Here is a 19,837-nt window from a genome sequence, read left to right as displayed (position 1 = left end):
ACGTCTGTACATATTTAATAAATTATATGTTTGTGTATTATACAATACACGTAGTTTAATATTAAATATTATAAAATTACAAAAACAACGGTGCAAAACAACACGAAAATTATATAAATTCGATAGAATTTAACGAATATGATCGATAACAAGTTTTTCACATTAATTTCCAAGTGTGAAAATATGTTTTGAATAAATAAAAGTGAGGAATTAATAAAAAGAAAAGAGATAGTATCGTTATTAATTTAATAAGTATTATTATAAAATTGATACTAACGAAAATCCAAATTGATACAATAACAAAAACATTTAACAGTAATCCTTCATTTATAGTTTGATCTATGCCTCTTCACTATTTATACTTTGTAGTTCCTTCAATTTTTCTCCAAGATGTTTATTCAAATGGATTCTAACTTCCTGTTGGCTGCTACATTTCTCCTTACACTCAGGACATTCAGGATCTTCCCCGTGTTCCCGTTTCCGATGCTTGGACCGATTATTATATGTAGAAAATGATTCTCCACAATCTGGACACTGATAAGGTTGTTCACCTGTGTGTTTTCTACGGTGATGATCTCTGGAATCTTTTCTTCTGAAACGCATGTTACAATATTCGCAAACATACGGTTTTTTCCCAGTATGCAACAGCACATGATTATACAAGGATTTTGTATCATTGAATCCCTTTTCACATTGTGCGCACTTGTAGCGCCTTTCGCCGTTGTGTTTACTGTTGATATGATTCACTAGAAGTTGCTTAACTCTGTAAGTAGTGTTACATGTATCACATTGATAGAGTGGGTCTACTCTTCCTTCGTGTACCCTCTCTTTATGAGCTTTTAAAGACATTTGATGTTTGAATTTTTCGTGACATTCTTCGCATTCGTACCACGGCTTTTGTTTTGTAAGAATTGGATCCTGATTATTCAATTTATGAATTTCGATCATATGATACTTCAACATACGATATGTTGGGAAGTTTTCTAAACAAATTGGACATCTAAATACTTCTGGTAATGTCACGTTTTTATCGTTTTTCCAATGCTTTTCTAAGTGCTCGTTCATATTCTGTTTTTTACTGAATGACTTATTACACACATTGCAAGTATATCTATTATTGGAAAAATGAATCTTCCGATGTAGCTTCAACGCATTTGTGGTTCTACATTTTTGACCGCAAACATCACATTGATAGGGTCTTTCACCTGTATGAATTCGATGATGTTCTTTCAACCTAGCTTTTAATTGGAACGATTTACCGCAGTGTTCGCAAATATGAGGCCTTGCGCCTTTGTGAACGAAAAGGTAATGCTCGTATAATGAATTCTCTGCCCTAAATTCTTTTCCACAAGTACTGCAAACGAATTCGTTCATGTTTTCATTGTGCCTCATTTCATGAAACTCCAGTCTTTCTTTTCGTACAAAGTGTTTTGGGCACTGAGTGCAGTGATATTGTCGAGGAGAGATTACTTTTGTTTCATTGCCATCTACCATAAGAGAAAGAGTAGAGTCTTCACAGTCGGCACATGTAACTAGATCATTAATAGCATCGGCATTGAAATCGGAAATTATTTTTCCACAGAGATTACAGTTTACAGAATGTTTCCTCTGTTCAGTTTCAGCTATAGCTTTTTGTATGATATCATTGTTAATATTATCATCGCTAGAATTAACTTGGATCTGTTTCACACCTTTATGATTGTACATTTTTTGATGACCATTTAATCTGGACCTTTTCGCAAATAATTTCCCACATTCTGTACATATGTAACGTTGTAAACTTTTATGCGTGTGAAAGTAATGATCCCACAGTAAGTTTTCATTACTTGTTTCTTTACTGCATAATGTACATATGTACTTGTACATTTTATCTAATTTGTGCCTCTCCATATGAAATTCATATTTCATGTGGGAAAGATAACGTACTCCACAAAATTTACAGACATATTTCAAGCAAGATTTATAAATATCATTTTCTTCTTGAGTCTGATCCTTTTCAAGTGTGTATAATTGATTCACGTGTGAATTTTTGTTACTTTTAATATCAGTTTCGCTGTCTGCTTCACAAACATTGTCACTTTCTGGTTCAATCTTTATTAAACTGTTCATGGAGTCATTGTTATAGACCAATAAATTTTCATTAGATTCGTACATTTTCTTCAATTTTAGTACTTTTGTAAGACTACTTGAATCTTCATAAAATTCAGTTTTAACGAGTTTTCTTTTTCTTCTTTTCTGTGTCATTATTTCTGAATCTTCTTTAACGGATGGTCTATCAAAACAATTTGCATCTTCTTGTTGTAACACTGGTAATGTAAAACTCACTTGATCATGCGAATTTTCAATGTCTTCTATGTCTGTCATTTTACTTACATCTTTAAGATGTACATTGTTATTCTTAATATTATTGAAATGTATTAAATTTTTATGTATTTGTATATTTTTCTCTTTTAAAATATGTTTCTTTTCTGAATGATTTACCATAGCTAATGCGATTTGAAAGGTATAATCACAGCCTTGAGAATTACTGACTAATAGAATCATTAAACCAATTTTACAATTAGGACATGTATATACAGCATCATTATGAATCTTTGAAAAGTCTGTCATTTCTCTAGATAAGTCAAACAAAGATTTTATCTGTGATTCATCCTGTAATTCTTTAGAATATTCTAGTACATCTTCAATGAACTTGTTGCAAAGAATAATTTTATCATAGCATGACAAACATATATGCTTTGAACCATTATCATCAATAGATATCTGCAACAATCATTGAAATATTAATTTAGACGAATTTATTATTATTATTGATTATATAATTGTTTGCAGTTTTGATTATGTAAAATAGAAAAAATTAAACCTATGTTAGATAAACAATTTCAATTAATTAAACTTTTAAATTTCAGAAAATTAACATACTGAAATCGGTAAAACTTCTGTAATTTGGTGTATTAAGTCAGATGATTCTTCAAAAATATCTTTGCACTTTCCCTCTACGAGATTTATACCGCATAAACGACATATCAATGCATCCATGATTGAATTTCTGTAAAGTTTATTGTTAAAAACAATTTATACAGCAGAGATACACATGGTTTTTATTGTTTTTTTTTTTACATTAATACATTGTCTATTAATTAGTTGTATTTGGATCATATTATACTGTACGATGGTATACTTACATACAATTATAATGATTTGTTTACGATTATTTTATGTCATTATAGAAACAACACCAAGTATAGGTTATCTGTATTGTATAAAATATGATTTTTAAATATATATAACACATAACTTGCTAGATTGTTCTTGGTACGTTTCGTAAAACATTTATAAATAAGAAAATGGAATTTTAACCTTAATTACAAGTTTCACAACACTGTTAAATGTTGTGAGATACATATCTACATTATAGTACATTTATTATGTCTTTTTATTTTGTGGGTAACGTTTATTAATGTTTCAAATCTTCGATAGTGTCGACTATATACATGTACATACAGAAATCTTGATTCCAATTTTAGACCAATAAATTCGCGTTCTCGAATAGTAACAGCTTACATGAAAAGGTAGGCTTCAAGATGTTTTCGTTAATTCTACACTCGCCTGGTTTTCCAAGTGTATCTGCACCCTGATTGTACGTACATTAAAGCAACAAATATTTGCGCACTCTTGATTTGTATACAGTATCTGTGTATTTAGCTGCATTACGTTATAAGAAAAACAATAATATAATAGTAGTTTGGAAACATGGTCATTTATATGGACCATGTTTATTTAATAATGTTTTCCTGAACATAGTCGTAGATATGATATAAAATAAGAATATTAATAAAAAGAATGATTCGAAATCTAACGTAAAATAATATCAAATTTAAACATAAATCAGAACATGCGAATAAAAACCGCAGTGTACAATTTTCGCAAGCGCTTCTTCTATCATATATAACATTCGTTTTCCAGTTTCGAATTCATGAGCAAGGACAAAGACATTCATTTGTACTCATGTATTCTCTGTGCCGTTTAACACTATGATACTTCAGAAAATGGTTTCTCAGCTGACCATTGTCTATGAGAAGAGAACGACAGGGTGACCTGAACCTGCCTAAACCTAAATATTCTCAAACCATAGACAAGATATAAGAAATAGATTTAACATCTTGCGGACTTTTATGTCACGGGGCTGACTGCATTACTCTGATTATACTACAAACCACAGAGTCGGTAATACAGAACCGTAAATGTATTGTGAAAAAAATGAACCGAAAAATGTATTGCGTGCTAAAGTGGTACCAAACGGCCAGATCCAAGTAATTTATAGCGTCTTGTCTGTGCACAAGTATGTGCACTGAAAATCCAAGTGTGAACATATAAAAAAGAATGTTTTAAAAACACAGAAATATTAATTTGTGAGCTGAATGGTCGCACCTCATTAAACGACCATGTTGATTCCAAATATAAATGTTGCAAATATAAATCATTTAATCATTTTTATACGTAACTAAGTCAATGTACATTGTTGCGTTTATTATTTGTACATACAAAGCAATGCTTCTATGCCTGACCCATACAAGTATGTACCTTGAGTACCATCCGTGATTAAAAAAGGACAACGAAATAGTATTTTGTTTAAAGTAAATGTTCAATTAAAACATTCAGAATTTAAATATTGTGCTTAGGTGCTTAATAACATTTTTAATCAGAGAAACTGTTAAATTGTCTTTAAATATTTCTCGCTTGAAATGGCAAGGCAGCACTGTTCAAAACTCAGCCGTGGATTGGCGGCGAGGTTGGTAGCTTGGCCAATCGGTTTCTGTGCTGTTATCAGACAGATTCGAAAGACTTTATCTGTAGTCGTTGCATGAGTGTACAATCTCATGCGATACGTACAGAAATCCCTGCACCTGTTCCAGTCCAGGTCACAGTGAAAAGAGATAAACAATATATTTCCCGAGGCTAGGGTTCTTGCAAACAATGCGCTTACCTAAACTAGTGGAATCATTTGCGGAGCTGCAGCGGTTACGAGAAATTTCTTATCAGACTGTATAGCGCGACGTACGCCTGCAAGTAAGGCACAGTTTGCTATGTCAGCCTGAGAGCTCCTCGAGAGAGGAACGAATTGGAATCGTATTGACCGAGTAATTGCCGTTCGTAAAAAAATCGCTGCAAACCTACACGAATTCTTAGTATCGTCACGCCAACGTGCTCGAGTGTTAATTCTCGTTTCTGCTAAAGAATTACATAATGTACGTGCATGAGTCACAGGGTGTATAGGAGGGACGTGTAAACGTCAAAATCGTGCTGCCTGTGATTTTCTTGTATTCTAGGTACGGTAAACAAATACTGACTCGCCCGGTCGCTCGTTTTATCATAATTATATTCATATATTATATTAATATTCACGAACACCGACCAAACGAAATTAAATCGGTAATGGATTCTTCGTACTGCAGAATTCAATCACCGTTCACTATTCCGTTCAATGTCGGTCGTGCAATGTGCTGCCATTAGAATTTTCGCAGCGAGTAATATTACTTCGTGTTCGAATTTGTAAAATTCATTCAAGACTTTCTGTATCAAAGTAAAAGTATCTTTGTTCTTTATCGCATCGAGCAACCCGATAGCACGATAATAATTACATTCAGCGGTATTGTCCGAGATTCTTACAATTCACGATTATTGAAACAATGACAGATTGGTGTAACATATTTCTCAAGGTTAAATGACTAATACACAAATGCAATTGTGACAATTCATAATATATCTATTCATTTTTCCACCTGCAGCACGTTTAATCGATTGAACGCTGACATTTAAAGTTTTTAATCCACGGGACATCATCCGCATTTTCGGGCACTCTGTTCTGCGGTTCGTTTCACGAATCACGTTGCAAATTGCATGCTCTATTTTTGTTGATATTTTAGCTCGGGCCTGTCCAAAGTATTCCAAGGAACATTTGCAATGAACAAAGAGCACTATGCTGTCTGGCGGTGAATGGAAAGGATACTATTGAGAAATGGCAATTCTCAAATTGAAAATACTGAAGTATAGGTGCATGATTTCATAGCTGTGGGATTGTCGCCGTTGCACCATAACGTTCAACCAGGTATTTGTTCATCGAACAGAATAGTTGTTCGTAAAGCATTTATCTTGCGAGAAATGCCAGCACCACCTCCGCCACTCCCAAGTTTGCCAGAGGCACCTATGTGTGAAAAAACAGAAGTGAGCGATGCGGATTCTTTGCCTTCTTGGGCCAAGATTACCCTTACTTCTACAGAAGCAGAGATCGAAAAGTTAATAGCACAAAACGAGTTAAAAGATGCGGAAGTAACATATTTTTGTCAAGTGGAACCAATTTTGCAAGATGGGCCACAGTAAGCTTTAATTTCTATTTAGCTGGACAAATCTTACTAGATATTGTATACAATGTAATGCTGTATTATTTTGTAGATGCGGTTTGGTGGCACTCGCTATGGCATCGCAGGAGTACACAAAACCAGTCTCTGTGAGCCAACTTCTAGCAGAAGCCCGTGTTAGAGGCTTCACGCAACATGGAGAAGTATACAGCGTTGATTTCATGGGCACGTTAGCAGCTGAATATTTACCTGATCATAGACCAGATATTTTAGTAGATCTACAGCAATGCCCGGATACTCTGACTCATGCTCTAGCTCACGGGGCTATGGTAATGATCCCATACGATTCTGATTTCAACCACGCTCCCTGCTTGAAAAGAGGTCATAAATCTCACTGGGCACTACTCGTGGGCCTAATTTCATCTAGGTACACTTTCAGTTATATATACATGCTATTTTTTGAACAAGAAAATAAAAAGGACTGGAACAATTATCCATGTTTCAGACAAGGATATCATGTCTTAGCGCGCCATGGAAAATCACGTCACTTAGCTTGCTGGCCGTTGCGCGATTTGATTGAAAGTAATGGGAACTTGGAAGAGGAAGGGACAGCCAGACATGCTGGAGGATACGTTATACCAAAGGGTGGAGTCGGTGGTCAAAGAGGTCTGCGCGGTAGGGCACTGGCGTTGCATCCATACATATAAAATCATGTACAAGAATCTGTAGGTAATTGATATCACAGTGAAAGACAGAAATTACTTTCTAACATTACTGTATCCATATTACGGTATATGGTAAATATTCAAAGCGTAACAACATTTGCACAGCTGCCGCAAAATTCGTTTATGAGATGTGATGGTTCAAGGTGGGATACCATGTGTTTAAACTCGCATCGCAGAAATCTATTCGATATCCGGTAGAGAGTATCGGTCTTCGAAATTTTCGTATTAGATAGAATATCAGATGATATTTCATTCGTTAAGCTCTCCGACACACAACGTACATAATAATAATAATAATACTAATAATAATAATATCATGTGTTTGACTTACATGCACGCGAACTACTTCGAGAAAAAAATAAAACTTTCTTTTATGTGTCGAGTATTAAACTCTTCCTGTGATGCAATACGTACTAAGCATGCGCGTAAATTTAGTCTGAGAAACTGTAGACGTACGTACAGGTGCATGGATGGGCGAACGTGAAGAATTAACGAAAAAAAGTCTATAAAAATATCTATATTGAATAGCTATCTAAGTGTACTAGCTAGGAAGTTATCGAAATCGTAACTAGCTGGGATGAACAGATTTAAGTATATTTATTTAGCGGCGGAAGAGATCGTCAGAAGTTTTTCGGTAATTATTGTGAATATTTTTTTTATGTTGGCATTATACGAATAAAGACTAAATCCATCGCAAGAGTCTCGCAGATTGCATTTGAGGCAATGAAACTTAATGTTCGTGTGCTATATCAGATTGAGCGCATTGCTTTTAAGATGAACAATCGCCTAAATTCAAACAACTATTATACAATAATATGACTACTATGCCAGACTTTTTACCAAATATTATACATACATATATATATTATATAGACATATGTACAAGTAAAAATCATATAAATCGATTTTATGTCGCTATATCCACGACAAATGTTATCACGGTATTTTGTTGACTATCTCGAAAGCAATGTGCTTCTAAAGAGGAATCTTACTGTGTGTAGATTATATAATATGCTTGTTTCACTATTTATTTACTAATATGTAAAGTATGGGCATAGTCCTCATAATTTACAAATATATATATATATACACACACGGAATTATAAAACCTGAAGATACTTTACGACTGGCTGGTTTCTTCAGTTGTGCGGTATCTTCAACGTTTTCTATTAAATCTGTCAGTAAAATGCATATAGCAGGTTCAAAACAGATGCTATAAATTTGTAGACACATTGAATGGTTTCGAATCGATTAAATGAAACCAATGATAACAAAAAGAATAAAGTGTACCCAAGTGCCGCCAAAACGTGAGGTTCATTTATTAACAGAAGAAAATCGTACACTGTGCTGTTTGCCCGTACAAGTGTCTCTAAATTTAATGTCGCGACGTATAAATCGAATTATACTCTGTAAAACAAACTATTTATTTCCGCAAGATGCGTGTCTCGAAACATCGATGAAGATAATCAAAATACGTATTTTCCTGCTCAAACTTCTGAACCCCAAGTCACGTTCATAGGAATCGTATAACGTCTTCCGTTACTTAGCATGGTACGGTCTTTCATCGTAGAGGAACGTCGAAGAAGGGAAACTCGGTTTAGGAAAATGTTTCCAGTCGGTTTCGTGATTTCTGTATTTCGATCTGTTTCTTATGAAAACAGGGAAGGCTATCCAGGAGTTCTATTGCGCCTAATTTTTGTATGCAATACAACGCAATAATTACCTATTGTATCACCTGTGATCCAAAGTGCAACAATAGCCGAGCGGCACATTTATTGTGTTACATTGTAAGAGATTAATATGTGATCATTGTTAATTCTTGTTTCTTTGTGTACACGCATTTTACTTATTTGTTATCGGTTTTTAGCTTTAACCATGATAAATATAAAGAATGTTATAATTTATACACATGTTTGAATTCGTGATTTATTTTATATTACGCGTCTCTTCCGGGTCAGCCGGAAGAGCTGACGTGCAGCCAAGTGTTCTCCGCGAAGCGTATCCGATGTGCATTGTTCTTCCCTCTTGATGCGTTTTTGTTAGCGAGAAAATGTGAGACAGGAGCGAGTATACGTGGTGTTCGCGCATTTGCTAGCCAGCTTTACTAGGAAGAAACGAGAGTATAAAACGTTGCAGAAAAATACGTGGTATTCTCTTCTCCTCTTTCATCTTTTCTTCCATAGTGATCTCGTTCGCAAAGAAAAATGCTGATTAATAAATCCGTGAACACCCTGTACACGAAGGAAAGAAGATATTCTCTGGAGGGATGTTAATCCAGGTGCATTGGAACGCAATGGAATACTAAAAACTGCGTTACATTTATATTTCAAGCTTACAAACATCAACAACACAGTTTCATCTTTCGTTTCAAAGGTTTCAGCATTTCCCGACTGTCGCTCTCCTCTACATACACAGTTGCCATGTTTTTTTTTTAACTATCTCCCAATTATATTATATGTCTACTTGTGTCCTGAGATGTAACGCAACGCAACAGATTCTACATTCACACCTGTAGATATCGTTGAACAGCCACGTGGCCGCCGAGCCGAGACGACGATCCATGGATACTGCCGGCGGTGCTCAAGGACGAAACTATTGTACAGACGGTACTAGCACATCTCTCTACGAAACGATCTACAAACTTATATTGTCATTTTTACGCATTGTACTCTCTGCGTGCGGAGAAACATCTCTGATACAAACAACGTCGTGCTATATAATAGTATAAAACAACCATACACGCCCAGGACACAAGGCGTCTATTCTATAGGTCAATCCTTTGCTGCCTATTGCTGTCGCACAGTGATCGCAGATGCTCGGCGGACATGTCGTGTGTGCCGACATGTTAACAAACGCGAATATGACTGTCATAACACCGAAAGGATTCATAACAATGATAACCTGTATCGAAACATTACGTTTAATAATATGTATCACATATAGGTATTTCGTATTTATTATATCAACAATAGGGGAGTTGAATTAAAAAAGGCTAGCTGATTCACTTTATCAGAAATTTATTTCCAGCGTCTTCTATTTTATCTCTCTCTTTCTCTTTCTGTCTTTCTTTACTCGTCTCTTGCTCGATCTCGATCTAAATAAATCTGTTTTTAATGCGAGTTTCTCTCTCTCTCTCTCTCTCAACGTAATTAACTCTTAGAAACCTTCTTCTATTTAGCATTTTATGAAGCTCGCTTAAAGAAATACAAATGTATACATATGAGCCGTTTATTTTGAAAGTGGCATAAGTCACTTTGTTTTCAAGTCGATATATTTAAGGGTTTGTGTTTTAACACCGTTTAAAAATATGGATGCCAACTTTCGAGAAGATTTACTTGTATTTGTTATCTCAGGATACTGATATTTTTCTCAGTATAAATAATTTCGTATAAACATTAAAAAAATCACCACTTTTCATTACGGTAAAGTGACTTATGCCACTTTCAAAGTAAACGGCTCATATATTACTATATGGGAATCTAGGGGCGTTATCGTCATCTGTGATTTAATTTATTGCTCGGTAACGAGGTACACATGCATCACTGTTGTTACTAATATTGTTACGATACGACGGTGTAATTTTGGGGATTTTCACATTTTTGTGATTTGTCACGACGATAATGTAGGCCAAGTGTTCATTTTAGTGTAGAATTTTGAAGAGAAAAGTAAGTAAAGTAGTTTTGTAAACAATGTTCATCAAATATGGTTACGTTGAAGACGTTATGGAGGGTACTGGTTATTATCTCTTCTGCAGTGTTACAAATTATTTGATAAAATGATAAAATAAACGATTAACAAGTTTTCTATAACACAATTGCGCTCATATTGTGCCCTGAAGGCAAAAACAAAATAACATTACGTCTACTAAACTAATAAAACGTACACAACGATGCTAGAGCGTTAACATTGACGCCATAAATAGTTCCTTTAACAACATTCATATTATTTCTGCAATTTTATATTATCGTTAGAATATTATTTATTCAACTTTGTATATTCGACGAAATCTTAACTAACGTAAACACGAACAAAACGTTAACAAAAATTAAAATCAAAATTTCATCCTGTCATTTCACGATATAAAATTTTATCCGTCAAGGTTAATGATCGAATCATTTAAAAAATTCAAATCATTAAATAATAATTTATCGATATAACAAATAGTCTGCAAACAGTGACATTTACAGAACTAATCTTCAGGTTGAACGAATTTAATATCTACGATAACATTTCATTAAATTGAATCAAAAACTTTGCAGAGAAATTAAACGTTTAATCTTTAATCAAAAAGAAAAAAAAAGACTCATCGATAGGAGAGACATAAGAATAACACAGAAATTAACAATGGATATTTCAGAAATCTTTGAACAACGATGTGCGACTGAGAAGGGAATTTGTCATGTGCGTCAGTTTAATAACTGAAAGAATACGTAGCAAGCTTCACGATAGAAGTTCGAGGATAGACAAAGGAAAGAAAGAGACAGGTACGCGCAGGTATGCAGCGGAAGTACCGTCGCCCCAGCAGCCGTATTCGTTACTCGCCATCACTCGTCTCCCGTCCGATGGGATCATTGACAGCCCTTTTAATTGAACTCTCTAATATCATTGATAACAAGTTTAATAATATGTACATGTACGATTAGACGCCGCCGTTTGTAAGCAGTACAATAAAGACGTCTAAAAAACCTCGTGGAAATGAAGACGCCATCTAATGATCCTTAGTCGCTGTACCAAACACGCGCGTTTAATATATTAATTACTTCTTTTAATTATTGTAAGCTTTGAGCTTGGACGTTGCCCGCCCACACGTGTGTGTTAAATCTTACTATACACCGACGAACAATAGCAAATTCATTATTAATATTATTATTAATATTATTATTTTTTTTTGTCTGTTTCCTTTTAGAATACTTCCCCTGGCAAACGTGTGCTGACGGCCGTCGAGCTCGGACCCGCGAACGAGTCAAGATCGTTGATCGTGATCCAGACGCTCGATAGAAGATCCCGTTGGGTCGCGATACATGCCCAGCATACGATTCTACACATACACGGTGGCCCGACAAATCTCGCGTCGATCGAACGCGGTTCGAATTGCAACAATGGTCTCATATTTTGACTAGAATCTGGAAATTATCATTAAGTCTTAACGAGCGTGCGACTGGCCGGAACACACCGTGCGTCAAAGAGAACCTTACGGAGGGCGGGGGAAAAAAAGGGGAACAACAAAATGGAAAGAAACGAACGAAAAAACAATAAGTCGCGTTTTAAGGCTCGGCCGTGAGCACGCGTTACAGGCGTTGTCTCGCTCGTGTCCCTTACACGACAGTGGTGTCTTCACAGAGTGATAAGATACGGGACGGGTTTTTCGCGCATACGCACCCAGAATGGCAGTTTGCAGTAACGTAACTATGTCCGTGGAGCAGCTAGTGGGGCGGTGTTATTGGTCGAAAGACGTCCAGGACGCGACGAGTGCGTTACAAATTTTTGACGAGCTATTCTTAACATCCGATCTCGTGACGGCAGCTAATTATATACGTACATTAATTTTTCACAGTGAAATCATACAAATTTTTGTGAAATTAATGCCCTGCGATCAAGGTACCCCGTATTTTATTCAAAGACTTACTTCACTGATGCTCTAACTTCGCCGCGCACGCTTGTGAAAAATCCGTCCCGTGTCTCATAGTTTTAATTACGATCCTAAGAAGAGTCAATCGCGCCGTTTTACAAAGCTTATATATACGCAAACTCGACGACAGACAACGGTCGACGGGCTAAACACGCTTATAGCATTTTCAATTGCACGAACGGAAGGAAAGAAACATCAGGGGCCGGGGGGAAGGGAGGGTGGACGATAAAAACAGAAGGTTTCGAGGAACATTAAAACATCGTAAAATCGCTTACACGCTATGTCGAACAGGCTACTACCGTTGGAAAAGAAAAGATGAAGGAAAAGACCAGTTCTATTTCTGCCTCAATACTGAACGTTCGCGGGCCTACGAATGATAAATTTATAGTCTTTTCGAACACTTTCACAATCACGAGAACGAAAGTATGCCTTATACGCGACTCGTGACAGCGTCCTCCATTTTGGATAAACGCTTTGGATTCGCGACTTTCGGGATTATCACGATTAGACTGCGAATTTTGTTCTTTTATTAAATGTACAACATACTTAAATTCTTATGTTAATATCAAACATGATCTATAACAGTTAATTAGCTAGTATATTGCGAATTTTGTTAATTCATAACAAAAAAAAGGTCTTATTAAGATTATTGACAAAAAGAGTAACTCTCTATTTAATTTTTTACTCGATAAAATCGACGCAAACATTTTTCATAAAGATCTGATGTGTAGATAATTAAACATTGTATTATATTCCAAACGTAGACAAATTTTGTGATTATCTAGACGACAAATTTGAACGTAAGATAATGTTAATATTCCAGTTGATCGCTCGATAAATTATATATATATATATATTTCTTTGCTTAAAGATCCACAGTCTAATCAGCCTAATCGCTTCGAGAGCGTATAGAGGCTCTGCTTTGATCTCTGCAAAACTGTTCAACCATCGGAAATGGGTGACGCTGTCGTCGACGGTGAACCGCGACGGAGAATCAACGATATTGTGCAAAACTGCGAAGCAACGCGCGAACAGATGTGCTTGGATGCTTCAAACTGTGTGGGAGCGTATAATATCTATATATGTATGTGTATAGAAATATATACATACACTGTATGGCAGGTTCGACTGCTGAAAACAATTCAGCATGCTCAACGAAAGGGGACAACGTATGTCGTGTAAACGCAAGTGCGATCGTCAGAATGTCTCGTCATTGACTTTCGAAGATTCGTGTGTTGTTGCACATTCAAACGGGATGAATTGACTATTCAAGGTCAATCAGGGATGTTGCCTACACTGAAATATTTATCCGTAAACTCTAATCTTCGGGAGTCGAGAACTTCACTTCTTCAGGATCAGCACTGAAACTAAACAATTAATTTTAATATTTAAAACTTACAGTGATCCTGATAATTCGAAGTGGAAGTATACACTTCAGGAATGCTATTCATATCTCCTTAGGGTACAAGAATTCTAACTTTTCGTTAGATCGTTTAAATTTTTGTTAATTAAAATAACTACTTTCTCTGAAATTTCGGCAACTCAAAATCGTTTAAATTTTCCAGAAAGTTCAGGCTGAGAAATGTCTCATTGCGATGACTTAGCGAAGATTGAAGCAGCTGCACTTCAAACTCCACTTTCCCGTACTTCAGTTTCAACCCTTACGTCATGACCCACTTCCAACATGAGTTTGAAACCTTCCCCTGTTGTTAAATTGAAGAATTGTTTGGGATCTCAATTGTTACATAATTTTATTGCTATTTCATTTGCAAGAAGGCTTTGGTTAACAACATAAGGGGCGAATGAATGAATTAATGACGAGAGTTGACACGATTGTCTTGCAACGACTATACGTTGCCATCCGTTAGTTTTAAGTCAACTATTTTTCCGGGAGTTCGCACAATCAGGATACCGCTCTTAGCCGTTAAAAATGTAAAATGTAAGACTACGTTAGCAGTTCGATACTTGTTAAGAACTAATTGCTGACTAGCAAAGAACAGGAGAAGTGGACTATGCATATGTATGTACACAGTGAGGTGCAAAAATATTCGTACAGGAAGCGTGAGAATGTAAGAGATGTATTTTTATCTCGTCTCGCTTGTGCCTCTAAGATTTAATTGATTTATAAATTTTCGTACTGAATGCTTTACCGAAACAGTGTTCAATGAATTACAAATAATTTTCATTTTTAGTTCCCAATATTCGAATCTTTGAAAAACATTAAAGTATTCAGAAGCAAAATAAAACACGTAATACTACAGAATGCTGGCATTTTTCTGCTTATTGTACAGTCATTTCTTGTAGTAAAACTTACATTTGACGCAAGTTTATAAAGAACTGTCCAAATACGATACACACAATTTTTCTAGGCGAATGCCGATGCGTAATTATCAATATTTTTTTTTGCAAGTAGAAATTTGTTCGTTTTCACGATTACACTATTCGAACAACTTTGATCCTCGCTGTATACGTAGATGTAGGGTGTGCAAGGAAAGACTCCACTGCTGATGTTCCTTTGGCAAAACGCAATCGCCATCGTTAACGGTTCGGGCGTCGTTATCGCTTCTTGCTAACAGAATGCCGCCTCAAAGTCTTATCTTTCCGTTTCGGGATTCTCGGGGAAATTTCGGTAGGCGTTTTGCCATTCTCTTTTCTTCTTTTTGTCTTTTTCTTTTCTCAATTTGGCATTAGGCAGTCAAGACGACGGCTACGTCGCTGGAAACAGTAAAGCACTGTTCTAGAATCTTTTTTCGTTCTCTTTTCTTCACGTAAGTTTCTCGTCTCGTTGCTATGATCAAAAAGGAAGAAGTCGAAAAAGTACGTTTTCTTTTAGTGTTCTACCCTTACGCTAAACAGTTTGTTCCTCCCCGAGGGAGAACTTGTTCATTGTTTTCTCTGTTTGCTCGCTCTCACTCGCTCTCACTCTGTTCCTAATCCTACGACAACGTTAACGTTAGTTCCTATCGTTTATCATTTTCTCATGATATGGTTTTTAAGGTGCGAAGGCTGAAGGATAAGCTAGCCGGACTGTTGCTCGCAGCGGCGCGTCGTTCATTTCTCTTTCGTTACGACAGTGGAAAAGATTCGAATGAAATCATAAACTCCGTCTTCTCGCGACGGAAACGTGCAAGCCACTTTGCGTTTCGACCACTTCTCTCTGTGTCTACGCGAGAAGAGTCTGCTCGTCCTCTTCCGCTCTCGCATTTCAACGGCTTAACGATATATAATCGCGATCGAGTACACACGTACTCTATCGAAGATCGGGAATCGAGTTCTAATATAGGAATAAAGTATTAAATAATAAAATCTGAAAATAGAGTATTTAAACTACAGCAGCCTGGGGCTAAAAGTCTATAAAATGGAATACAAAAAATACGTCGAAATCTTAAACGAGAAAAGGAGTATAAGAACTAATGAGCTATTTTCTTCGTCGTATCGATTTCTATCTCCCGGAGGCTCGCATACTGTTCTCGTCATTCTCTTTCCGACGAACCTGTGTGTACGTGTGTACGAGTGTAATTGTGTCTCTATCGGCGTACGTCACCGACCATGTTCACCAACGTGGTTTGTGCGCTAAGAGAAATGTTTGCCTGTATCACAGACTTCTTCGATAACGTCGCTGGCCGCGCCCCGTCTATCGCAGAACCGCGTTAATTAAATAAATAGATAATTTAATGACAGAAACTTTCCCTCCCCCTCCTGCTCTGCTTTCCCTTTTGTCGTTTTTGCGATTTAGACAAAGATCTATCTTAGCCGTGCACCCGCTATAAAATCGCGCTGCGTTTTCTTAAAAAGTCTTGCACAAACGGAGAGTGAATTTCATATTAGAAAATTTCTTGTCTGTGCTCGAACGATTTCCTATTCGAACCAGATGCGGCACATTCCCATATAACCAACGAAATCCATGGACTGTAATCGTGTCCTTATAATTTCAATACGATATGTGTTACCGTCTCTATATTCACGCGCGCTCTCGTTTACTTTTATACAAAGCCGATAAAATTGTTTCTTAACGGAGGCTATAGATTGCAACAACGGAAATGAAGAAAACAAAATATAGAAATTGGCAGAATTAGGATACTTGCCTGGTCGGCTCCATTCTCGTCCAGTTTCAAAGCGGAGGACTCTGTATTCTGACTACGCTTTTCTCTACTCGCTGCATAAATTTTCTCTTTTTACCTTTCTTTCGTGTCTTTTTTTTGTTTTTGGTTTGTTTCTTTTGTATCTACCGGTAGGATTTGATGGTTATCGGGTTTGCGCGCAAGCTTAAGCTGATGATCCTAATTGGCAATATCGATGAACACAAATAAACGGTAAAACGTGTGTCCTTTGACGGGTGCGGGGGAGGTTTTACGTCGTGTTCGGAGACTGCTGTTGAGAACTGTACTCCAAGAGGGCTATCGGGAACGTCTTGATGTGCGTTTGCCACTGCGCCGATAGTTGGAAGAATTTCACGCCGTACCACTCAGTACCGTCGATGCTCACTGGAAATACGAGAGCACGATGTAATTAAAAATTGATTAAAGTGAACAGTATACAGAATCGTTGCTTAAAAATATATCTTCAAACTATTAAATAATTGCTGGTGCGTTTATGCAAAGTATTAGGTCTACCGGAAAGTTCTGTCTGATAATGTCATTGCAAATTTCAATAGATATGCACATATTCATTTGAGACATATATTCTTGAAAAAAATGTTGCTCACAAATTGCCATCACGCTGGCAAGAGGTCATAAGTAACGACGGAAATTATATTGTACAATAAATATTACTAAATTTATGAAAAATCTATTATTTCCTTTCATTTCTCAAACGGACAGAACTTTCCGGTAGACCTAATAGAATAGAATCTGTTGTTTTCTCTGAAGCACCTAGGTTGAACCACCTTGAGAAAGACTTTAAACATCATTAATTAAGTTATGCTTGTCAAAATCTGAGCGACCCACCTCTAAAAGAATCAATTGCCTCTCCGAACTCACCTCTTAATGGAATGTTATGAGTTTTCGCAGAACAAATTAGTCGCGTGACGCCGTCGACCGTTTGACTCTTTGGCTCGTTTTCCTTTTCTTTTTCTTTCTTCTTGCCCAACCTCATTACTGTAAAAGTAGCAACGTTATGGGATGATATTACGTGAAAGAAAGCAAAAAGGAAGTAATCTGAAACTGTTCAAACATCCTTCATTAAGTTAATAGTCGAACATCGTGTCGCGTGTACGCACTTTTCTGTTTTTTCTCCTTGGTCGTGTAGTTCATGGACAAATGGTTGCCGTGCGTTTCCCCGAGTGGTGGGAGTCTTTGAACGTGAAGGGCCCTGAACGCTTGCCTCAAGGTGTTCTTGCCCTTTTCACCCTGGGTCTGCTTGCTCCAGTAATCGAGCTGCAGCTCGACCGGTTCCCAGCCTTCCCTCATCGGTTGACCAACGTTGGGACTGCTCGGGGGTGTTAACCGACCTGGTGGAGGAATCGGCAGACCAGCGGGTGGCAAAGACGGCGGCGAGCCGGACATCGTTGCGTTGGTTTCGTCCAGATCCACCGAAGCCGAGGAACTGCTGTCCGGGCAGCCCACTCGCACGTCGTTTATGAACGGGATGAATATTTGGCTGCTGTCGTCTGTCTCCCTGTGAGCACATCAAATATTTTACTATTTACTGCTTTCAACATTTCTGCGATCGTCTTGTAAAATTTCCGAGTACGGAACACCAAGTGAAGCTCCCGATCATCCGTGTAAATTCTTTAAACAATAGCTTCTCATTTTCGAGAAAAACAACGAACATGTTCTGTGTAACATTTTCACGAAGCACCGGAGTCGTGAACAACAATCAATAATTTTTTAAAAATATTCTTGGCGAAAAATAAATAACAAGCTCCCAATATTTTGCAGCTGACGGAGAGTCTCCCCTTTTTGTTTCGCCGGAGATAAGAACTTTTTCAGGATTTTCTACACAAGTATAGATCCGCGAGGTAAATAATGTAAAATTATAAAACTGTATTTTCACCGAATCTAGTGTCGCAATTAAAAATGTCGATATATATCTGCAATCTATTAAAAATTATTCGAAAAGAAGGAACAGCGGTTTTTATTGTATAAAATTGACGCAAACAATTTGATATTTCGCAGACAGATTCGCAGCACGATGCTGAAGAACGGAAGGTTGATTACCTGTAGGTAACCATGGCTTCACCGATTGGCAACAGCAAGGTGGTTCCAGAGACAGCCAAATACTCTGCCACCCTCACCGCGCACTCGCCCGCACCCCCGCCCTCCCTGTCGAGCAGCTCCTTCCATTCCTCGCCAAAAAGCATCGAGTACTTCCCGTCTATCGAGCTGAGATACTTCGACAATGTGTTGGAACCCAGAGGCACGACCAAGAACTTCAGATAATTCTGCCAATCTGGCGGCCGAAAGCTCAGCAGATCCACATAATGGCGTAGCACCGCGTTCACGAAACAGTCTCCACCGGCGATCACCACTTTGATCGGTGCTGGGGGCTTCGCCGAGCTATTGCAACTACACAAGAAAGTATTTCTCAAAGAATACACAAAATCTCAGTCTCGATGCATACTTCATTTTAATTTCAATAAGGTTATCGCTTTCATCAACTTTTCCGTTCTCATTACGCAGGATTAGACACACAGAAGTTTCAAATCTCCTTCTACGAATTTATAACGAAGAATCTGAACAATTTAAGTACTATAAGAGTAAACGATCGTCGAAATCAATTCATTGTATATTTGTTTAACCATTCGAGTATCATTCGATAGAGAAATATGCCTGGACTGTGAACTTTATTTATTCGCAAAAATTAGTAGACACTAGTACAAAGCAGTACGAAGCAACAATTAACTCGTTGAAACTATCAAGAGTAAATGATCAAGTTCTGTATTGCAGAACATTTTAATTTTGCATGAAAGCCCGCAATCGAAATATTCCTATAGAAAGATATCTCTCGATCGGTGAACAGGAAAATGGAGAAATATTTGATGTTAAAAGCTGAATCGAATTCGACTGGCATGATTAACCCTTTCGGTGCGAGCGCGTTGTCCGCCGTGACACTCCCACTGTACGGGGCGCCGCGCCGAAAATGCGCACATAACACAGGGTCAGTGCAATTTTTGTACGAAGATT

The 19,837-nt window shown here is 37.1% G+C and overlaps 3 protein-coding genes across 15 annotated transcripts in view; 1 reads left to right on the top strand and 2 right to left on the bottom strand.

Moving 5' to 3' along the window:
- Positions 1-229: 229 nt before the first annotated feature.
- LOC117219488 (uncharacterized) lies at positions 230-4,420 on the bottom strand. Of its 2 annotated transcripts, XM_076522722.1 has the most exons (4): positions 3,361-4,420; positions 3,186-3,253; positions 2,923-3,049; positions 230-2,763 (listed from the first exon to the last, which is right to left on the bottom strand). In XM_076522722.1, the coding sequence occupies exons 3-4, from the start codon at positions 3,037-3,039 to the stop codon at positions 340-342; spliced, it is 2,541 nt and encodes an 846-aa protein (XP_076378837.1). In that variant the 5' UTR covers positions 3,040-3,049; positions 3,186-3,253; positions 3,361-4,420; the 3' UTR covers positions 230-339. The 2 variants fall into 2 exon arrangements, with proteins under 2 accessions (XP_076378837.1, XP_076378836.1); XM_076522721.1 differs by having other exon boundaries at positions 3,186-4,420.
- Positions 4,421-4,871: 451 nt separating this feature from the next.
- Positions 4,872-8,988, top strand: LOC117219448 (actin maturation protease). Of its 4 annotated transcripts, XM_033468628.2 has the most exons (5): positions 5,469-5,720; positions 5,790-5,871; positions 5,928-6,377; positions 6,454-6,786; positions 6,865-8,988. In XM_033468628.2, exons 3-5 carry the CDS (start codon positions 6,163-6,165, stop codon positions 7,064-7,066), a joined length of 750 nt encoding a protein of 249 aa, XP_033324519.1. In that variant the 5' UTR covers positions 5,469-5,720; positions 5,790-5,871; positions 5,928-6,162; the 3' UTR covers positions 7,067-8,988. The 4 variants fall into 4 exon arrangements, with proteins under 4 accessions (XP_033324531.1, XP_033324519.1, XP_033324539.1 ...); XM_033468640.2 differs by lacking the exons at positions 5,469-5,720; positions 5,790-5,871 and adding an exon at positions 4,872-5,330; XM_033468648.2 differs by lacking the exon at positions 5,790-5,871 and having other exon boundaries at positions 5,469-5,650.
- A 395-nt stretch (positions 8,989-9,383) lies between these two features.
- The window catches only part of KrT95D (phosphofurin acidic cluster sorting protein KrT95D), a 138,880-nt gene continuing 128,426 nt past the window's right edge, over positions 9,384-19,837 (bottom strand). For 7 of the 9 annotated variants that reach the window (XM_076522719.1, XM_033468402.2, XM_076522715.1 and 4 more), the window contains 4 exons: positions 18,872-19,219; positions 17,932-18,329; positions 17,693-17,875; positions 9,384-17,197 (listed from right to left, as the gene is read on the bottom strand). In XM_076522719.1, coding sequence (XP_076378834.1) covers positions 17,064-17,197; positions 17,693-17,875; positions 17,932-18,329; positions 18,872-19,219 — 1,063 coding nt within the window. In that variant the 3' untranslated portion in view covers positions 9,384-17,063. The remainder of the gene's footprint in view (positions 17,198-17,692; positions 17,876-17,931; positions 18,330-18,871; positions 19,220-19,837) is intronic. The other 2 variants (XM_076522716.1, XM_033468436.2) reach the window with 1 other exon arrangement.

Source organism: Megalopta genalis, chromosome 6, assembly GCF_051020955.1.
Source record: "Megalopta genalis isolate 19385.01 chromosome 6, iyMegGena1_principal, whole genome shotgun sequence".
NCBI lineage: Eukaryota > Metazoa > Arthropoda > Insecta > Hymenoptera > Halictidae > Megalopta > Megalopta genalis.
Note: the sequence above shows the minus strand (reverse complement) of the source record. Positions and strands in the feature narration are given on the sequence as shown.